This window comes from Trachinotus anak, unplaced genomic scaffold (assembly GCF_046630095.1).
Source record: "Trachinotus anak isolate AG129_WGS33_773 ecotype Australia unplaced genomic scaffold, CSIRO_AGI_Tana_v1 ptg000002l, whole genome shotgun sequence".
In the NCBI taxonomy this organism is placed as follows: Eukaryota; Metazoa; Chordata; class Actinopteri; order Carangiformes; family Carangidae; genus Trachinotus; species Trachinotus anak.
In genome coordinates this window covers 19,982,183-20,007,518 of record NW_027273853.1, presented here as the reverse complement: position 1 = coordinate 20,007,518, position 25,336 = coordinate 19,982,183, and the positions used below count along the sequence as shown (strand labels likewise).

At 41.3% G+C, this 25,336-nt stretch overlaps 5 protein-coding genes across 10 annotated transcripts in view; 2 read left to right on the top strand and 3 right to left on the bottom strand.

The window, feature by feature from the left end:
- Positions 1 to 3,337, bottom strand: part of srgap1a (SLIT-ROBO Rho GTPase activating protein 1a) — an 81,184-nt gene extending 77,847 nt beyond the window's left edge. For 3 of the 4 annotated variants that reach the window (XM_071504742.1, XM_071504773.1, XM_071504763.1), the window contains exon 1: positions 2,623 to 3,337. In XM_071504742.1, the coding sequence (XP_071360843.1) occupies positions 2,623 to 2,686 (64 nt within the window). In that variant the 5' untranslated portion in view covers positions 2,687 to 3,337. The remainder of the gene's footprint in view (positions 1 to 2,622) is intronic. The other variant, XM_071504752.1, reaches the window with a different exon arrangement.
- An 855-nt stretch (positions 3,338 to 4,192) lies between these two features.
- On the bottom strand, positions 4,193 to 7,947 carry rxylt1 (ribitol xylosyltransferase 1). The gene is made up of 6 exons (XM_071504696.1): positions 7,723 to 7,947; positions 7,372 to 7,560; positions 6,703 to 6,805; positions 6,221 to 6,535; positions 5,923 to 6,093; positions 4,193 to 5,206 (listed from the first exon to the last, which is right to left on the bottom strand). The coding sequence occupies exons 1-6, from the start codon at positions 7,868 to 7,870 to the stop codon at positions 4,804 to 4,806; spliced, it is 1,329 nt and encodes a 442-aa protein (XP_071360797.1). The 5' UTR covers positions 7,871 to 7,947; the 3' UTR covers positions 4,193 to 4,803.
- Positions 7,948 to 8,204: 257 nt separating this feature from the next.
- LOC139636549 (cytochrome b-c1 complex subunit Rieske, mitochondrial-like) lies at positions 8,205 to 9,861 on the top strand. Its single transcript, XM_071504710.1, has 2 exons — positions 8,205 to 8,410; positions 9,137 to 9,861. Exons 1-2 carry the CDS (start codon positions 8,299 to 8,301, stop codon positions 9,745 to 9,747), a joined length of 723 nt encoding a protein of 240 aa, XP_071360811.1. The 5' UTR covers positions 8,205 to 8,298; the 3' UTR covers positions 9,748 to 9,861.
- Positions 9,862 to 10,507: 646 nt separating this feature from the next.
- Positions 10,508 to 13,014, bottom strand: LOC139636554 (protein C19orf12 homolog). Of its 2 annotated transcripts, none has more exons than XM_071504724.1 (3): positions 12,117 to 12,248; positions 11,570 to 11,730; positions 10,508 to 11,355 (listed from the first exon to the last, which is right to left on the bottom strand). In XM_071504724.1, exons 2-3 carry the CDS (start codon positions 11,727 to 11,729, stop codon positions 11,090 to 11,092), a joined length of 426 nt encoding a protein of 141 aa, XP_071360825.1. In that variant the 5' UTR covers position 11,730; positions 12,117 to 12,248; the 3' UTR covers positions 10,508 to 11,089. The 2 variants fall into 2 exon arrangements, with proteins under 2 accessions (XP_071360825.1, XP_071360832.1); XM_071504731.1 differs by lacking the exon at positions 12,117 to 12,248 and adding an exon at positions 12,891 to 13,014 and having other exon boundaries at positions 10,946 to 11,355.
- Positions 13,015 to 13,768: 754 nt separating this feature from the next.
- On the top strand, positions 13,769 to 21,757 carry uri1 (URI1 prefoldin like chaperone). Of its 2 annotated transcripts, none has more exons than XM_071504675.1 (11): positions 13,769 to 14,149; positions 15,095 to 15,129; positions 17,476 to 17,554; positions 17,858 to 17,993; positions 19,138 to 19,229; positions 19,320 to 19,383; positions 19,533 to 19,728; positions 19,820 to 20,057; positions 20,168 to 20,319; positions 20,402 to 20,642; positions 20,970 to 21,757. In XM_071504675.1, exons 1-11 carry the CDS (start codon positions 14,078 to 14,080, stop codon positions 21,156 to 21,158), a joined length of 1,494 nt encoding a protein of 497 aa, XP_071360776.1. In that variant the 5' UTR covers positions 13,769 to 14,077; the 3' UTR covers positions 21,159 to 21,757. The 2 variants fall into 2 exon arrangements, with proteins under 2 accessions (XP_071360776.1, XP_071360786.1); XM_071504685.1 differs by lacking the exon at positions 13,769 to 14,149 and adding an exon at positions 14,257 to 14,341.
- Positions 21,758 to 25,336: the final 3,579 nt, after the last annotated feature.

Genomic DNA, 25,336 nt, shown 5'->3' with positions numbered 1-25,336 from the left:
GTCGGGCCAAGAATTGTTCTGTCCCACACTGTAAGGAGGCTTTCAGACAGTCACCAGAGGAAATTACATTAAATACCTCACATCTACTGACTTGAATCCCACTTATCGCGCAGTTGCTGCCATGACTCTGAAAAACAGTGAAAGTTCACTTTTTGTATTTAATTTTTTTTTCTCCAGGAAATAATGCTGCTAGATAACTGGATGACGGCACATGACCACAGTGCACACGTCCCTCGACAAAATCAGGACAAAGGGCCCCAGGCCACAGATCAATGCGGTTACGTAAGACGAGACAAAATTGTATCAGTCAAAATATTGTGCGAAATAGAGAAATTCTTAAACCGTGAGACAGACAAGATGCGGGCCAAAAGATCAAACCTCTCCTCCAGCTACTTTCTGGGCTGCTTGTTGTTCTGCTTCTTGAGTAATCAATGTCTGTTCACCAGAATCCACCTCTGGCTATCACAGCTACACTGCAGATGTGATCCCACTCATTACCACTGCAAACGCTTAACTCGTAAAACGCTTTACAGCTGCAAAATTAGGGAGCTGCTCTAAAACAGAATACTTAATGATGACTGAATGCAAAAACCATGTAACTACATTACAAAACATTTTCTTCCACTACTAACTGCTGATATGCAAACGAGCCTGGCAGCTATTTTTCCACATAAACAGCGTCTGCCTTTGCAGGAGTCATCTGACCTACTGAAGGCTCACTGTTGTGCTCGACAACAAGCATAAACATATGAGTTTTGTAGAGATGCTACAGTATGACTGAATATGCTGGTTCTGAAAAACATGTATCTAATGTCTGTACATGGTTAATTAGTGAATGAAACTGCATTAGAGATTGAATTCACATAAAGTCAGAGTGCTATTTTGTCTGTGTTAAGTGTAACACAAAAACGATGATGTTCATACATCTTCCGAAATGTCTTTGTCCAAAAAAATAAACATAAATAAATGAAATAAAGTAACTCTCAAAGTGAATACCCACAGGACGTTTGCAATGCAAGCCAAACAAGTCCAGCACTTTGTGCAAATATCTCAGTGCTGCCTGTGGTGTTCACTCCTACTGATAGAATAACAGATATATAAACATCCTCACATTATTTAAAATGCATGACAAGAGTCAGTGCATTGCCCTCAGAAATGAATTCTGCATCTTCAACAGAACAATACACCTGAGGCTTCCGTGGTCCTATCAAGCAACAGATATTCTCATCAGCATCAGGTTGTTGTTATTACCCCACTGGGTTCTGCATGACAAATGGGAGGCTTCGCCATCTCTTGTTCCGCATCCCCTATGACCGTGCATCATCCTCTATTATCGGCTAAAAGCCCTTAGTCATCCTCACAGGGAGAGGAAGGGGTGTTGAACATTCCTTGCAAATGAGAACTTGCGCTCAGGAACCTGCAATCTTGTAATTCCTCAAAGCTGGACTGGTCCCTTCTCTCTCCTCTATACCTCCCCCCATACCCCACCGACCCCCTCTAACCTTCCCCTTTTCTCTGGATTTAAGGTTGGATACAGGGATTTGAATAGGTGGTATTTCAGCATGCTAACAGGACTGTGGAACAGGGCTGATTGGCTGGGGGCCAAATCCCCATGGTTACCCAGGAGCAAGCAACTGCCTCTTTCCTGTGCTGGTCTGTCTGGGAATAAACTACCTCTGATCTGTGTGTATGGTGGGGGGGGGGCTTGAGGGAGACAGAGGACCCAAGATAAGTTAGGGTGGTATCATTGTGGTGTCTTGCACACCTCTAAACCCCCAACCTAAATCAAGGCACATGGCGGGGTCTTATGCTTTGGAGTGAGTGTGTGGGCTTTAAATGGTAGTATGACTGTAGTAAAAAAAAAAAAAAAAAAAAAAAAAATTAACAAAGATCCAAGCGAAAGCTCTTCTGTGGTGCCCCTGAGCAACACACTGAATCTTAAATTCATGAACTCCTGCTCTCCCTCTCTTCAGTTGCATAATCCTGCTGTAATGCTGTGGGAACCATGCGGTAACTACAAAGTCTCCAACTCCGCAACAGTGAGAGAAGCTCAGTCACCACAGCCGTGACGGTAACAGGTTGTTAGACAAGCACACACAATAAAATGCACCTCAGCCAAGTGGTAGTAATAATAAAAATGTGTTTCAGTTGATAAATGCTGTAATCTGATTGGACCATCTGAACACAGCAGACCATTTGAAAGGCTTGTCCTATGTAAAACAGTGGTCTTCTCTGGGCTCAGCACTTTTCAATGGCTTTCACATGCAAAACGACTGAACCGAAGACTAAAAGCACCTCCTGAACTCAATCACCAACCTTTTTATTTTGCTAATGAAGTTCACCCCCCTTGTAATGCTGACATAAATATAATTAAACTGTAACAGGCCTGCAGGGTCATTTCACAGTTATATGAAAATGGGATATTCTGGTTACACATGTTCTACTTTGTCTACAGAAGGCCATATTCTGTCGACTTTTTCTATTTAACTCACGACTTCACAGGCAGGTAGTGATGAATAAGCAAGGTCCCAGTCAGTCTTTTTCTTTCTCTCTTTCTTAAATTATGCTCCCAGCGGTTCCAACGAGCACATTTTCCCAGCGAAACATCTCTCTCTCCCTTACCTTTCACTTGACTCTCGTACTCCGCAATGATTTCTTTATCCTTTTTGAACCTCGGCGTGGACATCTTCCGATCTTCTTGCGCCCGGAGCGTATTGTAAACTTCTTGTTAAAGAAAAACAGTTTGTCAACAAGCGGGATCCTACAGCAAGCGACGCATCCCACCACTGGAAGACGAGGGGGGGGGGGGGATGAAGAGGTGCGACACAAAATGGCACTTTGAAAGGATTTAACTGAGCAACAAGCTCGACTTGGAGCTGGAGGAAAACGTTTAGTCCGTCATTGTTCCCCTTCCCGGCGGATAAGAGGTGGGTATACAACAGGGCCAATGCGCAATCCTGCTCCAGCCAATGAATCCGCTCAACTATCAGAGCAGTCGGCGCCGCGCAACAGCGCTGCTGCTGCCGCCGCCACCACAGAAGAAGAGGGGAAAAACAATCACGCAAGTTTCAGGGTCTCCGCGGCGGGTTTCCCACAGCTCTCCGTGAAGTAGTGCAAGCCACCCGTCCGGTGGGCTAACAGTGCGTGTGTCTGTTTTTTTGTTTGTAGTAGTGGTTTCCAGTTTGGGAGCCGCACACACACGCACACACACACACACGCATACATGCGCACACACGCACACCTATCCCCCCCTTTTGCTCGCTTTCTCTCCCTCGACGGTTTCTCCAACCGACTCCCAGCAGGCTCAGAGGCAGACAGGGCAGGCCGACTGCAGCACACAGCAGCCGGAGCCAGGCAGGGGAAGGAGGGGAAGGAGAGGGAGGGATCTGTGCGCAGACACACACAAACACACACACACACACACACACAGCTAGTGGACACCAGTGGGCTGACACTCCTGCTCCCAAATCTTTTTATTTGTCCATATGAGTCAGCTGTTGGAGCAGACTGTAACCACCAGTGTGACTAAAGACTTGCAGTTTACACGTTAACAGTTTCCTTAGTATCATTTTTGACAGTAAAGAGTTTTGAGTTTTTCATATCAAGTACCCAGGTTTAAATGTGACACTTCAACCAAATCCAAATAAACACATTAGAACATTTACATCCCACAGATAGTATATCTTTGTCAAATATACAGAAATCTAGTGCTGTGCCTGGTGGGATGGAGAGTATTCATGGGGGCCCTCGGCTCCAGAGGGAGGACAAAAGGCCCAGTTAAAATAAGCTCAGGAGCCCCCTTATTTCCTATCTACATTCGTACATTCATATACGCTATAGCTGTGTGTCTCTAAGGGCAATATATTATACATACAGTGGGGTCCTAAAATCTGAGACCACTTTCCCATTTGGGAAGTCTTTGAAATGTATATCTTACATACATATACAATGTCATAGTTTAAGTGTAAAGCCAACCCCCAAAACAAACTTTTAAGAGAATACACTGCTCTTGCTCACTTACATTACTTCATATGTGCTTATTTGGTGAAGCTAAACATTTAAGTTTTTCCCCCTTCATTCAAAAAACTTTTGCCTCACATTTCAATTGAAAAGATTGTTATTACTGAACATTAACTGGTCCACAGCGCCATCTGCAGGGACAGTGAAAGCACAAGACACGCACATCCACTGCTTTCTCTTCAGGACAACACACATTTTATTTTATTGCACCATCTGAAAAAAATCATGCAGCACACCATTGAAATAAACTGATTTTTTTTTTACCAGAAAAGCGACAAATGCCACACAAACAATACCAATTTTCTAGCAGCTCACAATACAAAATTTAAAAGATTTATGTACCATTTTTCAAACACAGCCTCAAACACATTATCATGTCTACACCAAATGTTTAGTGTTTTCTAAAAATCACAATATTAAGTACATACAAACAGAGATATAAAACATAGTTGAAATAATGCAAGGACTTCAAAATGCAAAGGCAGCTTATTATTCATGATCTCTAAATGCCAGGACATTCCACAATTGTAAACATTTAGGTAATAAATATACAGTAATGTCATGGAGCCCTTTACAGGACTTAACTGACTAGTGTTGGCAGGTTTAAAACTTAACTACAGGTATAATAGTTTTCTTAATAACCTGCACAGGTATATTACACCAAACATCACCAGGTTCACTATTCCAGTAGTACATCACATTTCTCCACGCTAAATAAATTAGATCACTGCTAAGTGTTATCCCTGTTAATCTTTTAAAGGTTTGTTAATTTAAGCACCACAGTCAGACGCTTTTAAAGAAAGTCTCCTCGATGACATCAGTGAACCTCTCTTTCATCTGCTGACGGAAACTGGCGTACCACTCCAACAGCCTCCTCCTCCTGTCCACCCTCTGCTCCTGGCTCATCCCTCGCTCCCTCTCCAAGATGGCCGGCAGTTCTTTCCAGTCACTGATGAAGATGAAGGGTGCTCCTGCAGCTTTGAGGAGACGTAGAGGAGAGCTGGGCCCTGCCGCACAGGTGCCAGGTGTCAGTACGTCTTCCACCACGGGCACTGAGCCATAAGAACAGGCTTCGTAGATGCGGTAGCACTCGGTGTTGATCCCGACTGGGCAGAGGGTGAGCTCGCTCTGGGCCAGAGCTGTCTGATAGCGTCTCAGACTGTCTGCTGTCTCCTGAGGGAGCCACCTGAGGCAAGAGGGAGGAGAGGATACTTAAGCTGTGGTGTCAAGATATACTCCTGTCCATTAAGACATGTCCTGTAGTAATCTCACCTCAACTAAAAAAACAATAGAAATGCTGTATTTAAAATGGGCAAACAAGATCAAATTTACATTACAGAAATTTTAACAGGAGATATTCTCAAACTGTTTTACCTGCCACAACATACAAGAGGGAAACCTGGCCAGAGAACAAAAGTTATCCACAGCTCCTCTACGTTCTACAAAACACCAGTAAATTCTAAGCAAGAAGCAAAATTCCCTCTTTGTGTAACTATTCCTCCAGTGCAGCTCGGGAAAGAAACAAAGCCCATGAAAACCCATTGAAGACATCTATAAGATATTTAGATAAAAGTATTTTCCAGGGTCTCAGGGGCCTTGAATCCATTTGACAGTTTATAGATAGAATGTAATGGCCAATAACATACTTTTTTTCCCCTCCAAGTTCAAATGTAACACTAAGACTCAGAAACATGCCTGATCTATCTCAACAGATACACCAGGAAGGTATCAGTGAGAAGGAGTTCTTTATATAAATCAGTGTTTTATTCTTTTTATCCTATCACCATCATCCAAACAAACACAATGAATAAATCAGAATAAATCAATCAACCATAATAAATAAGAGCTCTACTTTATCATATCAGTCCTACACTATTAGTCAAATACTGAATAATGTCTTACTTCTCCCTGGCAGTGGTGATGCATTCCTTATCCAGGCCTGACTGTTTCAGCACCTGCATGAGTGTTTCTCTGGAGGAGTTTTTGTAAACAGTTCCTAGGAAATTGCAGAGGTACGGCCTGTTGGAGGTAATCAACTGAGCATTTGGCCTGATCATGGGAAACTGTCGGTATCTGCACAGAGAAAAGCAAAACAGATCAACATGTTACACAATGTTATTCATTAAAAAAAAAAAAAAAACACTGGGCACTAATGATATCCACACATTAATATACATAAGACCAGTGAACGATGACGTACGTAGCGACACCAAGAGGCCACTGGAAGACATCTTTGTCATTGATCCAGGGGCTGTCGTACACTAGAAACAGCAGGTCCACAAAGCCACCATTTCTCTTTAAGTACGGGCCAATCCAGTCATTGTTGCAGTGCTCGTTGCCCAGCAAGACCACAGCCACGTGCAGCACCGTGTGGGACTGAACTAGAGCTTGAACATGCTCCAGCCAGCGTGTGGAGTAAGTGACCTTTTGCTGTTCACGGCCGTTCAGAACCAGAACCAGGCTGTTCATATCCAGAGGGACATGGCCCTGGACCACAGCAGGACCTGTGTAGAAACTAAAGACAAAAAGGTAAGAGGGCATGGAGGAAGACCAAATCAATGTGATAGGATTCAGTCTTCTTCAGTGGTTGTTGTATGGTGTGGTGTGTTTCACAGAGGCTGTGAATATATATTTGGGTTTGGGAGTTTTTTTTTTTTAAACATCCCCTTTGTGGCTTGTTACCTGAAATCAATCTTTCCTAACTGCAGCTCCCCCTCTCTCCATTGTGCTACCTTGTCAGTAGGGTTGAGAGGTCCTTCTAAAATATGTTCCCAAAGGTAAAGCCCTGAGGAGAAAAGAAAGCAATTCAATTCAATTTGCTATTGGAGTTAAGATGTCAACATGTGCCTTCTTTTTTTTTTTTTTGTCATTTCTATATATTTCTATGTGTATCTATGTAGATATGTCTGTTTTTTTAGGTGTGAATATATATGTATGTGGTTACTGAGCCAAACAAAACAATTTAAGTATGTATTATTCCAAATGATAAACAAAAATATATTTTCTCACAGGGACCATCAAAGTTGTACCCCTTCTCTACAAGAAAAAGAATACTTACTGGTTTTTCTTCAAATAAGGATGAATTATAAGAGATATTTGATATTTTTCTCCTCATATTTGCTCTTTTAATGTGGTAAGCCATTATTAGACTATTACTTTACTCTATGGGTTATACTAATCTAATAAATTTAATTTTGGACAACAGAGAGTATTGTAGAAAACACGATCTGAAAAAGTTCTGTTGCAGAGTAAATGAACACTTGTGGATGAAAACTCGCAGCATTATCAGTTTGTAATAACAACGCAGACCTTCTCTGCACGCTGTGACACATTAATAACACCGCAACTTACCTATGGCAGCTTTCCCCCAGATTTGGACCTTGTATCTTTTGGGTTTGCTTTTGTCAATTCGACTCAGATGCTGTTTAAAGGCCTCTCTCTTTTTGTTCAGAGCTGAGTTGTAGTCCACCTGTTCATCCTCCCACGGATTCCACTCATCTGCTAAAAACGGAGCAACAGCACCGCCATCTCTGACAACACCTGCAAACATAACAAACCATTTCCATTCAGCTTACGGGCACGCATTTCTTTAAACTAACTTCAAAGAAGGAAACGACTGTCTACCGGTCAATTTATGAGGATTTTGGTCTTTTGGTCTTTCTGCCATAGAGGCTGAACAACGGTTGTGTCAAGAGAAATTACCCGAGGGTGCTCCTGATTCTTTCTTCACCACCCTGTGAACTCGGGAGATTACTTTGGTGCTAAAGAAGACATTATATGCCGCGTAGAGTGAAAATGCAACATAAGCAAAAATAATGAGAAGGAATAGTTTTCTTTTTGGTATTTTCATTTTTCTTTTCCTTTTTTTTCCTCACGTCACCATTGTGTAGATAGCCTCCATATTTTGTGAGGGGACGCTTGTTTACATCATGAGGACCAGTGGATACAGCTGACTTATAGAAATGCCTGTACAAAATTGATGGTTATTTTAAATTTATGTTTGGTATCTACCACTTTGGCTCAGGTTATAGCCATGTATAACACAGATTATGTATATTTTTAAGTCTGGTGTTAATTAGAAACTGTAAAACTACATAATAACGCGGTATTTTAGAAAAAAAATGAACGGGGCACTTCGTTCGTACCTCACGTAATGCGGAACACTTGTAAGGCAGGGCGGGTTTCTGGTGAAGCAAATTAAAGAGAGACACACACGGTTTGTACACGCAAGGTCGCGTCCGCATCTGCGGGGTGAAAGTTTCATCTTTTGGGGCAAAGATGATGTCCGTTGCCGGCCGTTCAGGGGCCCTTTCCCTGTACTCCCAGGCTACAAAACACACGGTTAAAAGCCTGGTTTTCCCCGGAGCCAAGGAGCTGGTGCCTGCTGCTGGTAAGGACGAATGACGGTGGATGTCAATGTTAGCCATAGCTGTTACTGAGCTATGTGATGTAACCAGAAAACTTGATATTATAACGCCTTGCCGATTAGTTTTTGTGTTAGCTAACAAGTAAAACTGATATATTTTTATTTTCTTATTTTCTCATTCTTATTTCCCTTCTTGTCTGTAAACATATGCTCTAGCAACAACGTGCGATAGTTAACAGGAAATAACCGAGGTGGTGAAACAGAGAGAGCCAAATCAGATATTTACAAGTGAGGGGTAAAGAGACTCAAAAACAGACCTAAACACCAACAGTACACTTGTTTCAGTCTAAATGCAGGAACCTATAAATACATTTGTAGAAACAGCTATCAAAGTACGGAATATAATAATGGTTGGCATGTCAGTATAGGTGAAATGCCTGCCCTTGGGTTACAGAATACGGTGGAACACTGATTATTTTTGGAAACAAACCAGATAATTATCAGATCATTATTAGATTACTTATTAATTAAGCTTTGAATGTGAGGACACAGTGTGATATTTTGAATATCCACAAAATATATTGTAACAGTCGTACTTGTAATTTATTGTTACAAATATTGTTAAAAGTATCAGGCAATAACAATCATACATTACTTTTCAGTGTTTTTTTTAAGAAAGTGTATAATTTCCTATCTACTTGTCCATCTGCTGCCCCTTTCTCTAAATACTGCTTAATGTGTTATTTGCAGCTCCTGGAGGAATCCGCCTTGCCCACACAGACATCAAGATCCCTGACTTCACAGACTACCGTCGCCCCGAGGTTGTTGACCCCAGTAAATCATCTCAGGAGAGCAGCGAGGCAAGAAGGGCATTCTCATACCTTGTCACTGGAGCGTCCACTGTGGTGGGCGTCTATGCAGCCAAGACAGTGGTCACCCAGTTCGTCTCTTCCATGAGTGCATCAGCCGATGTCCTGGCCTTATCCAAGATTGAGATCAAGCTGGGTGACATCCCTGAAGGCAAAAACATGACCTTCAAGTGGAGAGGAAAGCCCCTGTTTGTCCGTCACCGCACAGAGAAGGAAATTGCCACAGAGGCAGCTGTGAATATCGGAGAGCTGCGTGACCCCCAGCACGACAAGGATAGAGTGGTTAACCCCAGCTGGGTCATCGTCCTTGGCGTGTGTACCCATCTGGGTTGCGTTCCCATTGCCAACGCCGGAGACTTTGGAGGGTACTACTGTCCTTGCCATGGCTCTCACTATGATGCCTCAGGAAGAATAAGAAAGGGACCTGCTCCTCTGAACCTGGAAGTTCCCTACTACGAATTCCCTGATGAGGACACCGTCGTTGTTGGATAGATACTGGAGCTCTTTTGCAGTTCCTCCCTGTAATATGTCATTTTAAATGGCTCTGCAAGAGAGTTAGGGGTGACATACAATATGTCTGTACTAATAAAGAGATATTTCCATGGATATTATTGAGTTACTGCATCTTTTCAATCACATTTTTTCTGCAGTTGTCCTGGATCATTTAGCTCGGTGTCCTTGGTTTAATGCAGTTTCCCACAAGGATTAATAAAGTACTCTGGTATGGTTATTTTCTCTCATCTCATACTATTTGTAGCCATCAGCATGGCCACATACAATAAACATATTTAGTATTTTACAAACAACAATGTGTAACATATTTTGAACTTTGAACTACATTGAAGACCTATAGTGCTATTGACAGCAACAACCCTTTACAGGAATATCTAGAGGCACAATCCATGAGGTTTGTGGGCTTTATTCAGGGGGTCAGAGCCTCAGAATCACAACAAACTAGGATATGGGTAACACATCTCTTAGCCGCAAACAACAGTGAGGATTACATTTTTTTTAAGACTGCATAGACTGGACATTGGCTTTCTGTTTCATTGTTACATAAGAGTTGAGTTCTCATCAGTGATCTTACAGATAAACTACAAGACACCTCGAGACCATGTTATGTCTGAAGAATGTGCTTGTTTTAAGGACTCTATTAAACGGACAAGATGACAATTTTATACCAGTGATGGGAGCAGCAAAGACTATCTAAGCTGCCAAGTAGGATAAAGTGTAACTGTATGAACCAGTGAAATCTATGGTGTTTTTTGATTTTATTGATGAAAGCATTTAAAACATTAAATAGTTTGAATTGACTTGTAATAGCAGAACAATATATTGTACAGAAAGGCTGGTAAATTCTTACACTTGATAAAGTCACACCAAATCAATATATTTCACACTGTACAGTTGGCGTTCACTTAGTACACAGTCCTCTTGTGTTTACATGTGACTGTGGACTGTACCTTTTGAGTGTAGTGCTTCACTGTAGCTGTAGTTCGGCTGCTAGTTCATTCAGAGCAACTTTTAAAGCCAGACATGATCATCACCGCCATTAAAGGCTTAATGAATAAATAATTCCTTCAAGTGATAAGTGCAGTCCCCTGAATACATTAACCCAGATATACAGCTGTTTTCACTGTAATGTGCAAACTTACTTTGTAGGCAATGTCACCTGTTACCAGGACTGTGACCATGTATGTATAATTTCACAATATGTGACTTCACATTTAATTCAAAGTCTTTCCAGTTTCATTAAAAATCTGTTCACATTATTTTCAAAGACTCCATCCTCCTGAGGACTTGGGCCTCTGAATCCCTCTGAATTCCAGAGAGACTAATCCACGTAGTGCACCTCGGCCTGGAGCTCCTTGGTGATATAGCCAAGCAGAGCGGCTGTCAGCTGCTGCTTCAGGGCGGCGTTGCCCATCACCAGAGCAGTTAGCTGGACCAAATCTGTCCACTGAATGTCTCCCAGGATGACCATGAGATCATCGTAAAGCTTCTGCTGCTGCTGAGGACTGAGCTCCATTATGATCTGAGGCAGCGGTTTGAATTGTCCACTGGTCAGCCAGCAGCCCAGAAGGCCTCCAACAGCACCGCCTGCAGGGGAAGAGGGTTTAAAAATTGTGAAATTAGGTTAACAGTATTGCTCTGTCGAACAGTCCCATGGGTGTATACACAAAAGCATTTACTTCTATGATAAGACTACAAACACAGGGTGATTCCAGATTACCAGTAGTCACAAGTGAATCAATAGGTCCGTAAAATATTTCAGACAAGTTAGAGGAGTTGTTGCATTTTTTCCCCCACTTACCTACTGCAATACCAAGAGGACCCCCAACCAGCCCCCCAGCAAAGGCCAGTCCTCCAGCTGCTGCTGCTCCCTTCCCTGAGCCTTTCACTGTGGTCTGGATCTGCTGATTGGCAGATAACTCACAACACAGCTTCATAACATCATCAATTCGATGACACATGCTGTGAATCAGATTTATAATAAGTGGAGAGAATACAGAAAGTGTCAGTATAAAACACTTAACAATCTAACAATGAGCATAGAATAAGAAATCAGGACAATATTATCAGTTCAAATACACAATCAATAAGACACAGATAGACATGCTATTTATATCAGAGAGGACTAAACATGGTCCTGCACATGCTGAATATTGTAGCACACTGTAATATCTTTTCTAAAGCCATTATCTACAGATACTACTGTTGGATAGTGTAATGGCACTGATTGCATCAGAAATCACAGTAAGGCACAGGCTAACATTACAGTGTGGCATCTATAACCCGGTTCTACACAGTATTATCCATTCAGGCCGCTGTGGTAATGACAGTGAGCGGTGTGAACATACCTTGCTGTGTTAATTAATCCTCATCAATATTTTTCCCTTATTTTTTACTGTATTAGTTCAACTATGCTCTTTCTGTCTGATTGATGCTTCCCCTGACTTCCGAGCTTGCGTGACTACGGCCGCAAAGCTTTATGGGAGTAACAACAATGCTGTGTTCAGGGACATTAGACCAGTTCCGAAATCTCTGATTTTTGGTTGGATAACAGGTACATGCAACCAACATAGTTAAGTGTTATCTTGTGTAGAACATGCAACAATACGTTACTGGAAATGCGAATCACATATTTTACAGAAACATGTTTGAGAGACTTGGTGTTCAGGACATTGAGAATAAGAGAATAAAGACAGAAGTAATAAATAGTACTAGCAGCAGACCGTGTGTAATTTAATTTAAGAGCAATGCCTTAAAATCTGCTTTGATTCTCTAGCGGATTTTGTTTTTTTTGCTGATGAACCTACTTATCAGATTATTTTAGGTGTTTGTTTTCAGGGGTAGCCTAAATTAAGGAATAATACATAAAGAGACTTTTAATCCTCTAATAATTTGCCGAAATCAAGAAATTAAGGATACATTTGTTAGTTACAAGCTTGAATAATTATGGTGGGTTGAAGGGGTAGTCTCATATATGTTAACAACCCCCTAAATTGATAAGGCAAAATAAATTTATTTGTTTTGCCACCTTTCAGCAACAAGGCAATTCAAAGTGATAGTGAAATATTACTCGTCAAGTATTTCAAAATAAAATTGTGTAAACTGTGGGTAAAGTCACTTACCCCTTGAATTCTTCTTCATTTGTTAAATAAGATCTCTGTAAACGAACATATTTTAAAGGGGGTTGGGGTTTTGCCTTTCAAATTAATGGTCAAATGAGTAGTCAGATTAAGGGATCTAGGGTAACTCCACCAAATACCCGTGCTTGCTGCGTGAAAGGGTAAATTACAGATTATTTGGCGCGTTTAGAGGACTCTTGGTTTTTGTTTCACATTTGCCTTTACTATTGGTAATTGTGAGATTTCCGAAAACACTTAAAAGCAGCGAGGGCAGCCAATGAGTGTCTGACAAGAAGGGGGCTGGGACCACGGGTGGTTAATATCTATTTTTCTGAATCCAAAGCTGTTGAGCACAATTGCCCCAATTGAGCTCATGTACCCACCTACATATAATCATGGGTTGTTATACAGATATGCATGTGTTTCAGTGCTATTTGCCACAATGTCCGTGCAGCTAACGGCAGATCTACCATGTCACATGTGGAGGTTTAACTTTTCCGACAGATGAATCTCTGAAAATGACGTGCTTGTTACTGTGCAGCTGCATGCTTATTGCTGCAGCTGCATTTAATCCGCTACAGTAAAACGATTGTTTATGTTTGTGCGATCGTCCACATTTACCCAGAGTACACCGGGAGACACAGGACGCTGCGTCAAGCTAGCTTCAATTGGCTGAAAAACGGAATATACTATGTTCTGTTTTCCAAAAAAAAGTATGAAACGGGATCGATAGATAGATAGATAGATATTTTTATTATTTATAATTTTACCAATCGAACTATGTGTTAACTTGTGTTCATCCCTGTGTGTTTTCAAACGCGACTTCCCCCCAAGAGGTATTTTATTTTGAATTACTTAACCGGAAGTTGTATTGCTGTTCCCGGTGTCTTGACGTTGAACCGAGGTGCATGGCGCAGCAATAGTGACGAGGAATATTTGCAAATCTTGGAATATTAAAACCGTGGATATTTTTGGAAATCATGCAGAAATCCTGAAATGAGAGTGTGAGATGATATCACTTCCGAAAGTGTGGATAACTATTACTGCCCCATTGATGAACACGAGCAGAACGGGTCTCAGGAATCGCTGCTGCTGCATTCATAAACACTTCTTTAGGACTCACAACAACCCCTGAGCTTTGTTTGGGGTCACAAAACACCACAGGTTCCCGTTGTGCACGTTGGTTGACAATGGCGGAAAAAGGTAATATGAACATAGAGCATCTCGGCGGAGTTGTCAGGCTCCGGGAGGAACATGAGAAGGTAATGTGCCCCAGTTGACACGAAGCATTTTGCTGGCTAGTTTCTGACGAGCAACGTTAGCCCGATCACAGCCAGCCACTAGCCATGTGGTGGACCAGCAAGGGTCCTTGACCCACCACGAGTGGATCTACTAAAGTGCTTTTAACATTTAACACAGACGTCTGTGCACTAATTGTAGCACTTGTTACATGTGTAAGTTGTGAGTTTGTTGTTTTGACTGTCCCCTTTTCGAGAAGCTTCTTCCCTTGCAGCCACTCACATGCTCAAGTTCTTTCTGTAAAACTGTCGCCTGGAGGAAGGCGTGCTAAGTTTCATTTCTCCAAACCTCTGGGCGCCTGCTGCCACTTTTACTTGTAGGCTTGTCGGAGCTATTGCCCTTCAGACTTTGGAAAAGTGGCTGAACGGTTTTATGAATTGCCAGCGGCTAGCTAACAGTTAGCTAGTAACTCTGCCATGTCAACGCCCCCCCCCCCCCCCCCTCCCCTTGTAAAATATATAAATATTAAAATACAGGAAGTCCAAAATGATACAAGTTTACAACAGTTTCACTTCACTTCATTTGTGTGGCGTTTTTTTCACTTAGGAAGTTGAAATTGTAATCAGAGTACACTTTCTTGTAGTTACTTACCAATTAATTTTATGCTGATATTTCTCATTTTATGTGGGGGTCACCCTGTTTCACAGTGAAGCGGAGTTTGTGCAGATGTTCTGACCATTTTCGATATAGTTTTGACAGTTGTTTCTTTCCCTCTCCTGCTTCATTGATTTGGTTGGATATATTCCCAGTTTTATTGTGATTCTTTAACTTAGACAAAATTCACATAATATAATATGTGTGTTAGGCTTGGGTGAAATTAAAGCACTAATCAGAAAATGCTTAGAAATTGGCATTCTGTTTGTGGCAATTCAGCATATTCATATTGAAATTATTTGTCCTAAAAACAGGTGGTGCAAGACTGTGAAAGTCGGATTCAACACTGGTAAGCATTAACGAAGTCCTATGTACTATTTTTGCAGTTGCATAGTGACAGCATTTTTAGTTTTTTGTTTGCTTATACTACATGCACTACAAAATCTGGTGTGCTACAGTAGAAAATTCTTGATGTCACACAAAGCAGCGCAAAACAGCTGATGAATAAAGGTTCCAGTATGATAGCCTTTCCTTTGGAAATATATAAAATATGTGTATTTGTGCAAAGAAAAGTCATACAAAAGCTCAGAGTTATTCTTCAAATTTGACTTGGTCAATTTGAAAGACAAACTGTAGTCCTGTATTGCACAAACCCTGACATGTGATAAATAAATAGTCACAACCAAGCTTTTGTGGGACCAGCAATGGCTCCTCTGCCACTTGCTTGTCTCTGAGTAATCCATTATCTATGAATACAGCAATTTGACAAGGAAATTAAACGAATATTTCACTCAGAAATGAAGCTCCTGTCATCATCTACTCTCCTTTCTGTCACTGAGGTCTGTGTGTTTCTGTGTGTCATTTTATAATAATAACCACAAGTTTGGCTTTCAATTAATCAAGCATGATTCTGTGTAATATTGATTGCTTGCGCTAAGAGTGCCAGCTCTGGTCAAAATCAACGAATGAGACACTCCCTGACCAATCAGAGGCATTTGTTTCGAGTGTGCCATAATTAGCCCGTTTATTCCTGCTTCCCAAACACAGTTGCAGTGGCAGGAAGGAGCATTTTCAGCACAACACCAACTTTAAAGGCCCTGCACACCAACAGAGGGGTTTTCAGTGATGAACTGACTGATGGACCAAATACAGTTATCCACCTTTGTGAACAATAAAGTTTCATTCCATTCTATGGCACTCTGTTAGATCTTGCAAAGCTATAGTGGTTAAGAGTATCATGGTAATTAAAACTGAGCAGCCCTGCTGTCGGTCTTTAAACGCCCGCACACCCATGGTACATCCACATAGGTGATTTCACTTACTGCTGATTAGAGCTCTTCTCAGGACTGCGTGGGCCTGCACAGACTGTTAACATCACACCAGCTCTCCTATTGGACTTAACAGGGCATCATCATTCTTATTGGTATCTTGAGTCCAGTGGCCTCATATAATTCTCAGCATACTTCTGTCCAACTTTAACCTGATGCTGCCCTCATGTCACGTATCAGAGTCGTCATAATTATGAGTTTACCATTTGTGAATAGCATTCACATCAACTTCCAAGTCATAATTACAACAGGGAAATGAATGATATTTCTGAATACTGAAAACTTGGCACTGAATAATACGAAATTCCTCAGAACCAAACGCCACACATCAGCCACCAAGAGTGGATATGGTATTGTTAATGATGTGAACGCTTGCTAGTCACTACTCAACATGGGAATCCCAAGTGATTTGAATGTGGCATTAGCATAGGTCTGATTAGGCACAACTGAAAACTCCTGTGTGGATGTGCAAGGCCCCCAATACAAATAAACTGAGTGTTGACTTCGTCAAATTCAAAAAAGAGCAATAAAACACCGTAAAAATGTTTGTGAATGCATGTGTTTGTGAGTCCAGATTATTGCATGTAGGTCCAAAGGTCTAGTATTCATCACAGGAATTGCTAACAACATTAACATGTCTCTGTTCTATTCATGTGTCCCAGTAATTTATGACAGTGCGACAGTGAGCCAACATGAAAATAGCAGGACGCTGAACCTGAAGTAGCTAAATGGAATTCAGCCATTTTTGATTTTGCTATTACCTTTCCATTTTTAGTCAAATTATGTTATGTTTGAAACACTCTTAACATGATCACTATATAGCAACCAGTTAGTAAAGCTGAGGGATTTATTAGTCTGTATTAAGGTCCATTTTGGACACAAAGTGTTTTCTTGTGCCCCACAAAAGTTATTGGAAGTGCCAACAAGAGGAGTTCATGATATGGACAAAGCTAACATGAAGCTCTGCTAGTTGTATTTCCAGACTGTTTTCATGAAAGAGACAGTGAAGCTCAGAGTATCTTGACACATTTCTCTGTTCTTAATCTGTATGGAAGAAACCATCATTGTGTAGTGTACTTTGTTGTCAGGACTTGATCTGAGGTTTTACATTGTTTTGCTACAAATAGATACAGTTGACTAATAGTGACATCTTGAGGCTATTTGGGCTACATCAAGTCTCTTCTGACATGGAAATCTACACTTTCTGATTACCTCATAGCTGTGGTTTGCTTCTCATTGTCCTGTTTAACTTCCCAAAATAAGTCAAACACACCAAACTGGACAACAAATGACTTCATAATAGAGATTCAGCTGAAAAAAATGAGGAGTTGTTGAGCTTATGTCATTGTAAATCCATGAATTTGCAGGAAGAAGGTGTCGGGTGACTATGACGCCCTGAGTGACCGTCTTAAAACCCTTCCAGATCAACTGTCTTATGACATCATGGTGAGTGCTAAGCTTTTTTTTTTTAAAAGCACAGGAGAGAAAACACAAACTCATTTACACAACCCTAGTCATTGTAGTTTAGTTTTATGGTGAATTCCTGTTGCAAATAGCAAATTTACCATTAACCCTAAGCTTGGCTAATATTCTTAACTTTGCAGAAGCTGACCCTAAATATATACATTTTCACTACTGACATGGAACGTTTTATTTCTCCTTTCTCCCACTTTAATATCCGCATTCTGCCACTTGCTTTGTTTCAATCGTTTCTGCTCTTCTTCCGTTCACTCATTGTGCTATAAACAGGTGCCCTTTGGCCCGCTGGCCTTCATGCCTGGGAAGCTGGTGCACACCAACGAGGTCACAGTGTTGCTCGGTGACAACTGGTTCACGAAGTGTTCCGCCAAGCAGGCTCAGAAAATTGTAGATCACAGGATGAAATGTGAGTCTGTGTCCCTAAACAGATTGCTTTGTTTATTTTTAATGTGATCTCTCAACACTGCCGGTCTTTGTCCACCAGAGGGTGCAGCGGCATCAGGTCTGGATGGCTTGTCTTGGCACTGAAGTGACAAACTTACTTTTAGCTGTGCCATTGTTCACCACATAACTGTGGGAGAAACTTTTGTTTATACCTATGCTGTGCACACATACTGTAAGTGTAGCACTGTTCGTAATAACTGTACTGAAGTGCTGCGTGATTCTTTTGACCTGTGCAGGCCACTTTATTTCACAGGGCTGCAAAGCTGCAAGGCACATTTGAAGAACTTATTCTCTCTGTTACTGTTGCATTCATATGCTAAAGAACACCACTGTCACTGCCACGGTTGTAAATCTTTTGAGAGCAAATCATGGTTTTACCTCTCCTGTGCTCAAATCAAGTCAAATTAGTGCGACATTGTAGCTTTCAGAGGAATAAGTCAAATATAACATGGGTTACGTGTAGCTGCGTTTTTCTGTGTTTTCCCTGCTGTTCACTCTACGTCTGAAAATCTCATATCAAGTCAAATGGGCCCAAGTAACGATCTCTGATGTGAACATTATTAGGGTGTTTAGTGAAGCAGAAATGTGCTGCCACAGCCCATCCGCAGCCGTCTGTCCCCCTCCCCTCCCCTCTGCCTCCTATCTCCTGACCCTGCCCACCCCGCTATTACAGAGCTAAGTGCTGTAATACAAACATAGCTAGCTGAAATGTGTCAGACAGCGGCTGAGTTGTCAGGCCTTCTGTGTTTGACCTTTCCTCACTTCCAGTTGATGCACTGACTGGAGGGGCTCCCAATCGCCATGGAAACAAGGGCCCTCTGCTGCTATTAGTAAAAGGGCTTAATTGTTGTGAAGATTTAATGATCCGGACTAGTATTCAGGGCAGAAGATATTATGAACTGTTTGTGTCATCATTTTTCAATTTTTTTCCCCCCAACTTGTTTAGGATTTTAACTCTTTAGCAGCTGGCTGTCATTGCTGTGTTAAATGTTTTATTGAAATCTCTTTTAGCCTGCAGCCAGTCTTTTTTGCTTGATGGGTTTTGTCATTCTGCCCCCAACTCTCTGCATGCAGTTTCACGATAATGCACCTTTTTTTTTCTACAGATGTAACGAGTGAGCTTGATAATCTATCCAAGACTATGAAAAACTTTGAAGCCAGAGTTGGGTTTGCGAAGGATTTGGAAACAATCTCGGCCGTATGTTGCATTACCACAAATCATCCCACAGATAAGATATTGCATCAAGCATAAATTGGGACAAATGTATTGACTTTTCTTATTCTTTAGAGTAAAGGGGACTATGTCGACATCAGAGAAGATGTTGGAAACAATGACACTGCTGTCACCAAAGGTATATATATCAGCATTTCCTCTGCCCTCATTTTACTCGTACATCTTGCAATGTCTTATTAGAAGACAAGAGAAAGCTTTTAACCCATTTTCGAATTCTGCCCCAGTCTCAGATTGACATTTAGGCTTCCATTTTGTCTGCTTTAACAGGAAGGCAAAGAATAGCTCACAAGCCAAATTCTAAGCCCAAGTTGGATGTCATATTTGATCTAAAAGAGGAGGAAAAGGAGCACGATGGACACGGTGGAGATGGAGGGGGCAGAAAAGGCATCCTGACTGAGGAGGAGCTGTGGGCTAGATTGGACGAACTGGAGAAACTGGAGGAGCTACAAGATGAGCAGGACAGGTACATGAACACACTCAAGGGTGTTTTTTTTTCCAGTAGTGTTCATGATCTGGTAAGAAATTGAAATATTTCATACATTTATTTTTTTCAGATTATCTGATAATGCAGATGTGAATGGGGAGGACACATCATCCTCTTCCTCAGAGGAGGAGAAGGAGGGAGATGCTGCTCCACCTGTAAATGGACTGAGTCTGAAGCCAAGCTGGTCCTCCGTGCCCCACAGCAAAGCGCCACCAAACGTGGACCGGAAAGAGGAGGAAGACGACGAAGAAGAGGAAGGCAACTGTTTGCCTACCATCTTTTTCTCTCACACAGTCGAACCCAAGAAGGTCAGAGTGATAAGATATTGCATCTTTTGTTCTTCTCTCTACACTCTGCCATTTAATCCTTTTCCGGTGACCTTGCCTTTATCTTTCCCCGACTCTGTCTTGTGCTTCAGGTGAGGATAAACACAGGAAAAAACACCATGTTGAAGTTCAGTGAAAGGAAAGAGCAGAAGGAACATTCAAAGAGGAAAAAGAAAAACGGACACAATAACGGACACTCCCATCACGAACTTCACAAAATCACAACACCAGCAGACATTTACAGGTAAAAGCAACACAATAGGAATGAATGATGAATTATTGTTGAATTAGTTAGTGACACTGGTTGATTGGTGTTTTCCCATCAGGTTGTTTGTGGATGTGAAGAACGGGGAACCCATCCCCAGAAAGTCCATCCTAAAGTCACGGAGCCGAGAGAACAGCGTGTGCAGCGACACGAGCGAAAGCAGCGCGGCGGACTTTGACGAGCGCCGGATGATTGGACGCAGCTTCAGCCACGACGAGGCCACGCACAGCGACACTAGTGACGGCATTACAGAGGAAGACAGTCCTACGGCGGTGCCACTGCACCCCGCCAGCAGATTTGAGGTAAAAGACACATGGTTGTGTTTTAATTTTTGCTGTACTCCCTGTTGTCTTTTTATCTAATCAGATCCCAGTCAGGTTTCTTAGTGCAGTCCTCAATCTCAGTTAGAGTGTGAAGGCCACGGCTGTATACCTATATTATGAAACAGTTTATGAGAACGGCACCTTTGAGCTTTGCGCATCTTAACGAGAACATAACAAAACTCCCACAGAAGGCTCTTTAAGTTGAAGTGGGAGCTGCCTGTGGTCAGACACCTCCTTAAATGTCAGTCACAGTAGGCAGCGTGAACAAGAAAACGCAGCATGATAACATTTCTCTCACTCCTCCAGGCCTTTTCAGGTACCGTGGTGGAGAAGGACCCGATGCCTTCAGCTGTTCCACACCTGACCATCGCTCCACCAGCTCTGCCAACCATTCTGGAGAGGAAACAAGAGGAAGTGGGGCCCGACGTCGCCCCGACCCAGCAGGCCCCGAAAAGGGTGTCAAAGTTTAAAGCTGCCAGGTTGCAGCAGAAGTGACTGTTGACGAGCTAACATCCATGTTTCACAATAACTTCTTTTTTTTTTTTTTTTTCTTTTGAACAGCTGATGAACTGGACAAACCATCCTCTGTTTTCCTTTCTTTCACTCATCTTTAATCCAGTGTCACTTTTAACCATACAGGGTTTCTGTCATTGAATACTGACTGTTCAGTGAGGAAAAAAAGTACGGTAGCAATGTTAACAAATCAGCCTTTGTGCTTTTTAACAAGCCCCAAACACTAGGTAATGCAGTCTCTTTTGCTTATCTGCTACTACAGCATAAATGACACTTCCATGTTTCTGTTGGGCTTGTTTAAACCACTTGCTGTCTGTCATACCTTTGCCTGTCTACTGCTCCTCTGTTGATCCATGCTGTTGCCAGTTTAGGTATGACTCTAGGCTGCCATAGCTGCCTTGTTTCGTTTCCTTTTCAAGTACTGATCATTAAACAGAGTCAGGTGCCCGCGATAGCTCCTCCTTTTACCTTCTCTTGACCTGCCTAATGAATGTATGTATTCCTTTGTCACAAGCTTTATGTAACAACAAAAAAAGAATATTGATGGAAAATAAAAGGAAAATAAATGATTTTGGCTACAAGCCTTGTTTCCTCATCTTTCTTTGGAAAAAATTGTGGATGGATTTCTATCTCATTTTGTTCAGCAGAGGGTATTCTGCTGACAGCGTTTTATTTTCTATCTCAATATCTTCATCAGAAAACAGTCTGGAAAGGTTCTCTCAAATATTTGTTAGACAGCATAGTAATAATGTGTAATGGTAACACATTTTTGCTCCTGATAGCTAGTGTAAATTGTTTTGGTCTTTAAACAGCTATTACCAGACACTGACTGAGCTAATATGGTCTTTTTTTATGAATTATTGTTACTCCTGGTGAATTTCCTGTTGTGCATTAAAATTTGAAGAGCTAAGTAAAGCACCAGCTCAAATTACAACCAAACCTTCTAAGGGAGCAATAACATTTCATCAAAGTTGTAAAGCCAACCAAACGCAAAGTGCCTACTCCAGTTAGTAAAAGTACAGTCAAACGACAGCCTTAATGGAAGACAAGGAATTTCCAAGCCAACCACTCTGACAACAAATCAAGTTTAGCCCGTGCCCGAACAACAAAATTGAACCGTTGAAGACCAGAAGAAAGTCTGGTTTGTAGATTACAGTTTGCAGTTCTTGGCTGCAGTCTGACTGTGCATGAGATAAATCCCCACTACAGCGCACTGCTCAGCTGCTCTATGAGTGGATATGTGGATGATGCAAGATGACTGCCATAACATCAATGGTTGAGGTGAAACACTTAAGAATTTGAGCTCTTAGACAGCAGGGTAGCAACACCCTTGATATGCAGCAGCACACACAAAAAACAAAACTTCAGACAAAAGTGACAATGCAAATATGTTGGCATGGCAAGGTTTCACCCACTCACCTGGAGGAGTGTCACTCTACCTTCTGCAAACACAGTATCACCCCCTTTTGTGTTAAACTTGTGCGAAAGAGGAAAATAAATTATGAAATCAGAAAGCACCAGGATACTCCAACATAGGTCTGAAATTAATACACAGATCTGATTCTTTTTAAAAAAGTGCAGTGGTGATGTAGGCACTCAGATCCATCACTTACTTAAACATCTCAATGTGAAAATACTCCAGTTCAAGTCTTTCATTCAAAACTTCATTCAGGTAAAATGACTCGAGTATTATCAGCAAAATGTTTGTTCAGTGGCTACTTGAAAAGCTCTGCCATGCGAATTTGAATTCATTTTTCTGACTTTCCTTTTTTTGTTGAAAATAGGATATTTTCCCTTCTTTTGGGCCTTGAAAGGTTCAATCAAACTATCTGAGGTTCAGAAGAGAAAAATGTCTCTTTGGTTGAACAACTCATGGACATCTGAAACATGACCTGGGGGCTCAGTGAGACGCTGCTTTTATGTAAGGGAAATACTCCATTAAAGTCCAAGGACCTCAAAATTGTACAGCACTTGTGTAAATATACTTTGTGTAAATGTGGTGCACTTCTCAGCAGTGGTGAAGTGTAGAATAGCTGCCAGACAGAGTGCAAAAGACAAGATGTGTGCAAGCTTTGGTTCGGCCTCATATGACTGAACTAATATATAAAATGAAGAGGAAAAAATGGTTCATATCTTGTTTGCTTTGGGGTTATATTACTGGTATTGGTATTATTATTATGATGATGATTGCATTTAAATCTAAACAGTAAAATCACTAATCAACTGTTAAGGAGGATCTAAGTTTATGAAACTGTTTTATATCTAGTTATTCATTTATATAGATTTAACTAATTATATTTTTTTTCCTGGCGTCTTACAGTTTGGTATCACCTGCAAAAGTTTCACTTTCAGGCCAGATTAATATGTTGTGTGGAGGAAAGTGTTTTATAGTGGGTGTGAAAAGACCCTAATCGTGGACTGAACTGTATTGTTTTGGACATTATTTTGATTCCTGGAGGGACAACTCATACACACCACTGTACTTCATCTCACCCACAAGTAGCTTTAATTAAAGCTGCGGCTTGTGAGTTGAAAGGCTATCACTCGTTTTTTAGTTAAATGGTGGGAGTGCAGGTCTCTGATAAGAAGCTTTTAAACAGGTCCTGAGGTGACTCTGCCCCCCCCCCCCCTCCCCCTCCCCGCTTTCCCCTTCATCAGGATTATTTCTCCAATATGAAAATCCAGGTAGCATGAGACAGATTAGGCAATGCTTAACATGCTGGCGTTGTGTTGGTGAGACACAGATCAATGGACTTATGTAGGTTAAGCTGTGAAGGTATATGCTGGAACATAGCAGAACTACATTTCAAAGAAATCTAGCGTTCAAACTATGTAGTGGGCTGGAACACAGGCGAGATCTCCATTTCAGGGATTAAGAGGGATTTTAAGAGTTATGTGATGACGGATTCAAGCAGGTATTGTTGTCCAGACAGGTGCTTGGGGCCGAGCGGGGGAGAGTAAGAGTTACACTTAGCTCCAAATGTCAGACAAATGCATTAAACATGCTGCAATTGGAACATATAATATTAATAAAGATCCAAATGTCTTGTACCTGTATCATTTACACTCACGGCCTATAAAAGAAACATATTTTTGTTCCTCACTTATCCCAATAATGAACCTCAGGTGGAAATCACAGGAGAGAAACACATGATCCATGGTGATGTCACAGCTCAGCAACTTGGTGACAGCTCACACTCATTAAATTCCCTCAAAGAAATTCAACAAACTTCAACAAATCAAACAAATCATGTGGATATTTGTTTTGGCTCAACACATATTTGTAAAAAAAAGAAAACTCAATAGTCACCGAAAAGTCAGTTGAATATTTGGACAATGTTTATACTAAATAAACATTATTAGAGCAGAAACGAGTAGTCCATTAATTTGAGGTCAATCATCAGAAGATTTATTTTGAGAAGCAATTTAAAGTCATTTATGAGGCATAATTATCAATCACTGTCTGGTTCTAGTTTCTTAAATGTGATGATTTGCTGACTTCGCTGGTCTTACATTTCGTCAAATGAAACATCTTTGGGCTTTCGATCAGACAAAACAAGCAATTTGAAGACACAACTTTTTAATTGAGAAAATCATTGACAGATTCATTGTTGAATGAAATAACCACTAGTTGCAGCTTTGATCATTACGTTACCACCTTTGCAAATAGTTGTCTTAAAAATAGGTCATTCAACTTCCAGTACAAGAAAAACACAAAATAAAGCATAAAAATGAGCACCTGACCTGTCTCAATATTTCATTTGCATGTAAACTACAGCATGTCTTCACCACAACACCAAGACCAGGGACCTGATGCTGTACTGATGTCATTCAGTGATTCATGTAGGATTTTGATGTATTACTGACTTCCCGATAATGTGCAGGAATTTGTTGAGAGGAATATGTTTGGAATGCCCTCGCTTATTTAAAGAAAGGTGGCTCCTCCTCACTTTGTGGAGAACAATGTGCAAGGTCAGATGGGTGGTAGGAGTGTAATAAATGTTACAAGCATCCAGTTAAGATCCCTTAATAGAGCCATTTACCAACTAATATGCTGAATCATTGAGGTAAAGTCATCCTTTATCCCCTGGCATGCCAGCAAATAGTTTGGGTCCATAAAGCAAGAAGTGGCTACAACACAACACACAGGATCAGCCTGT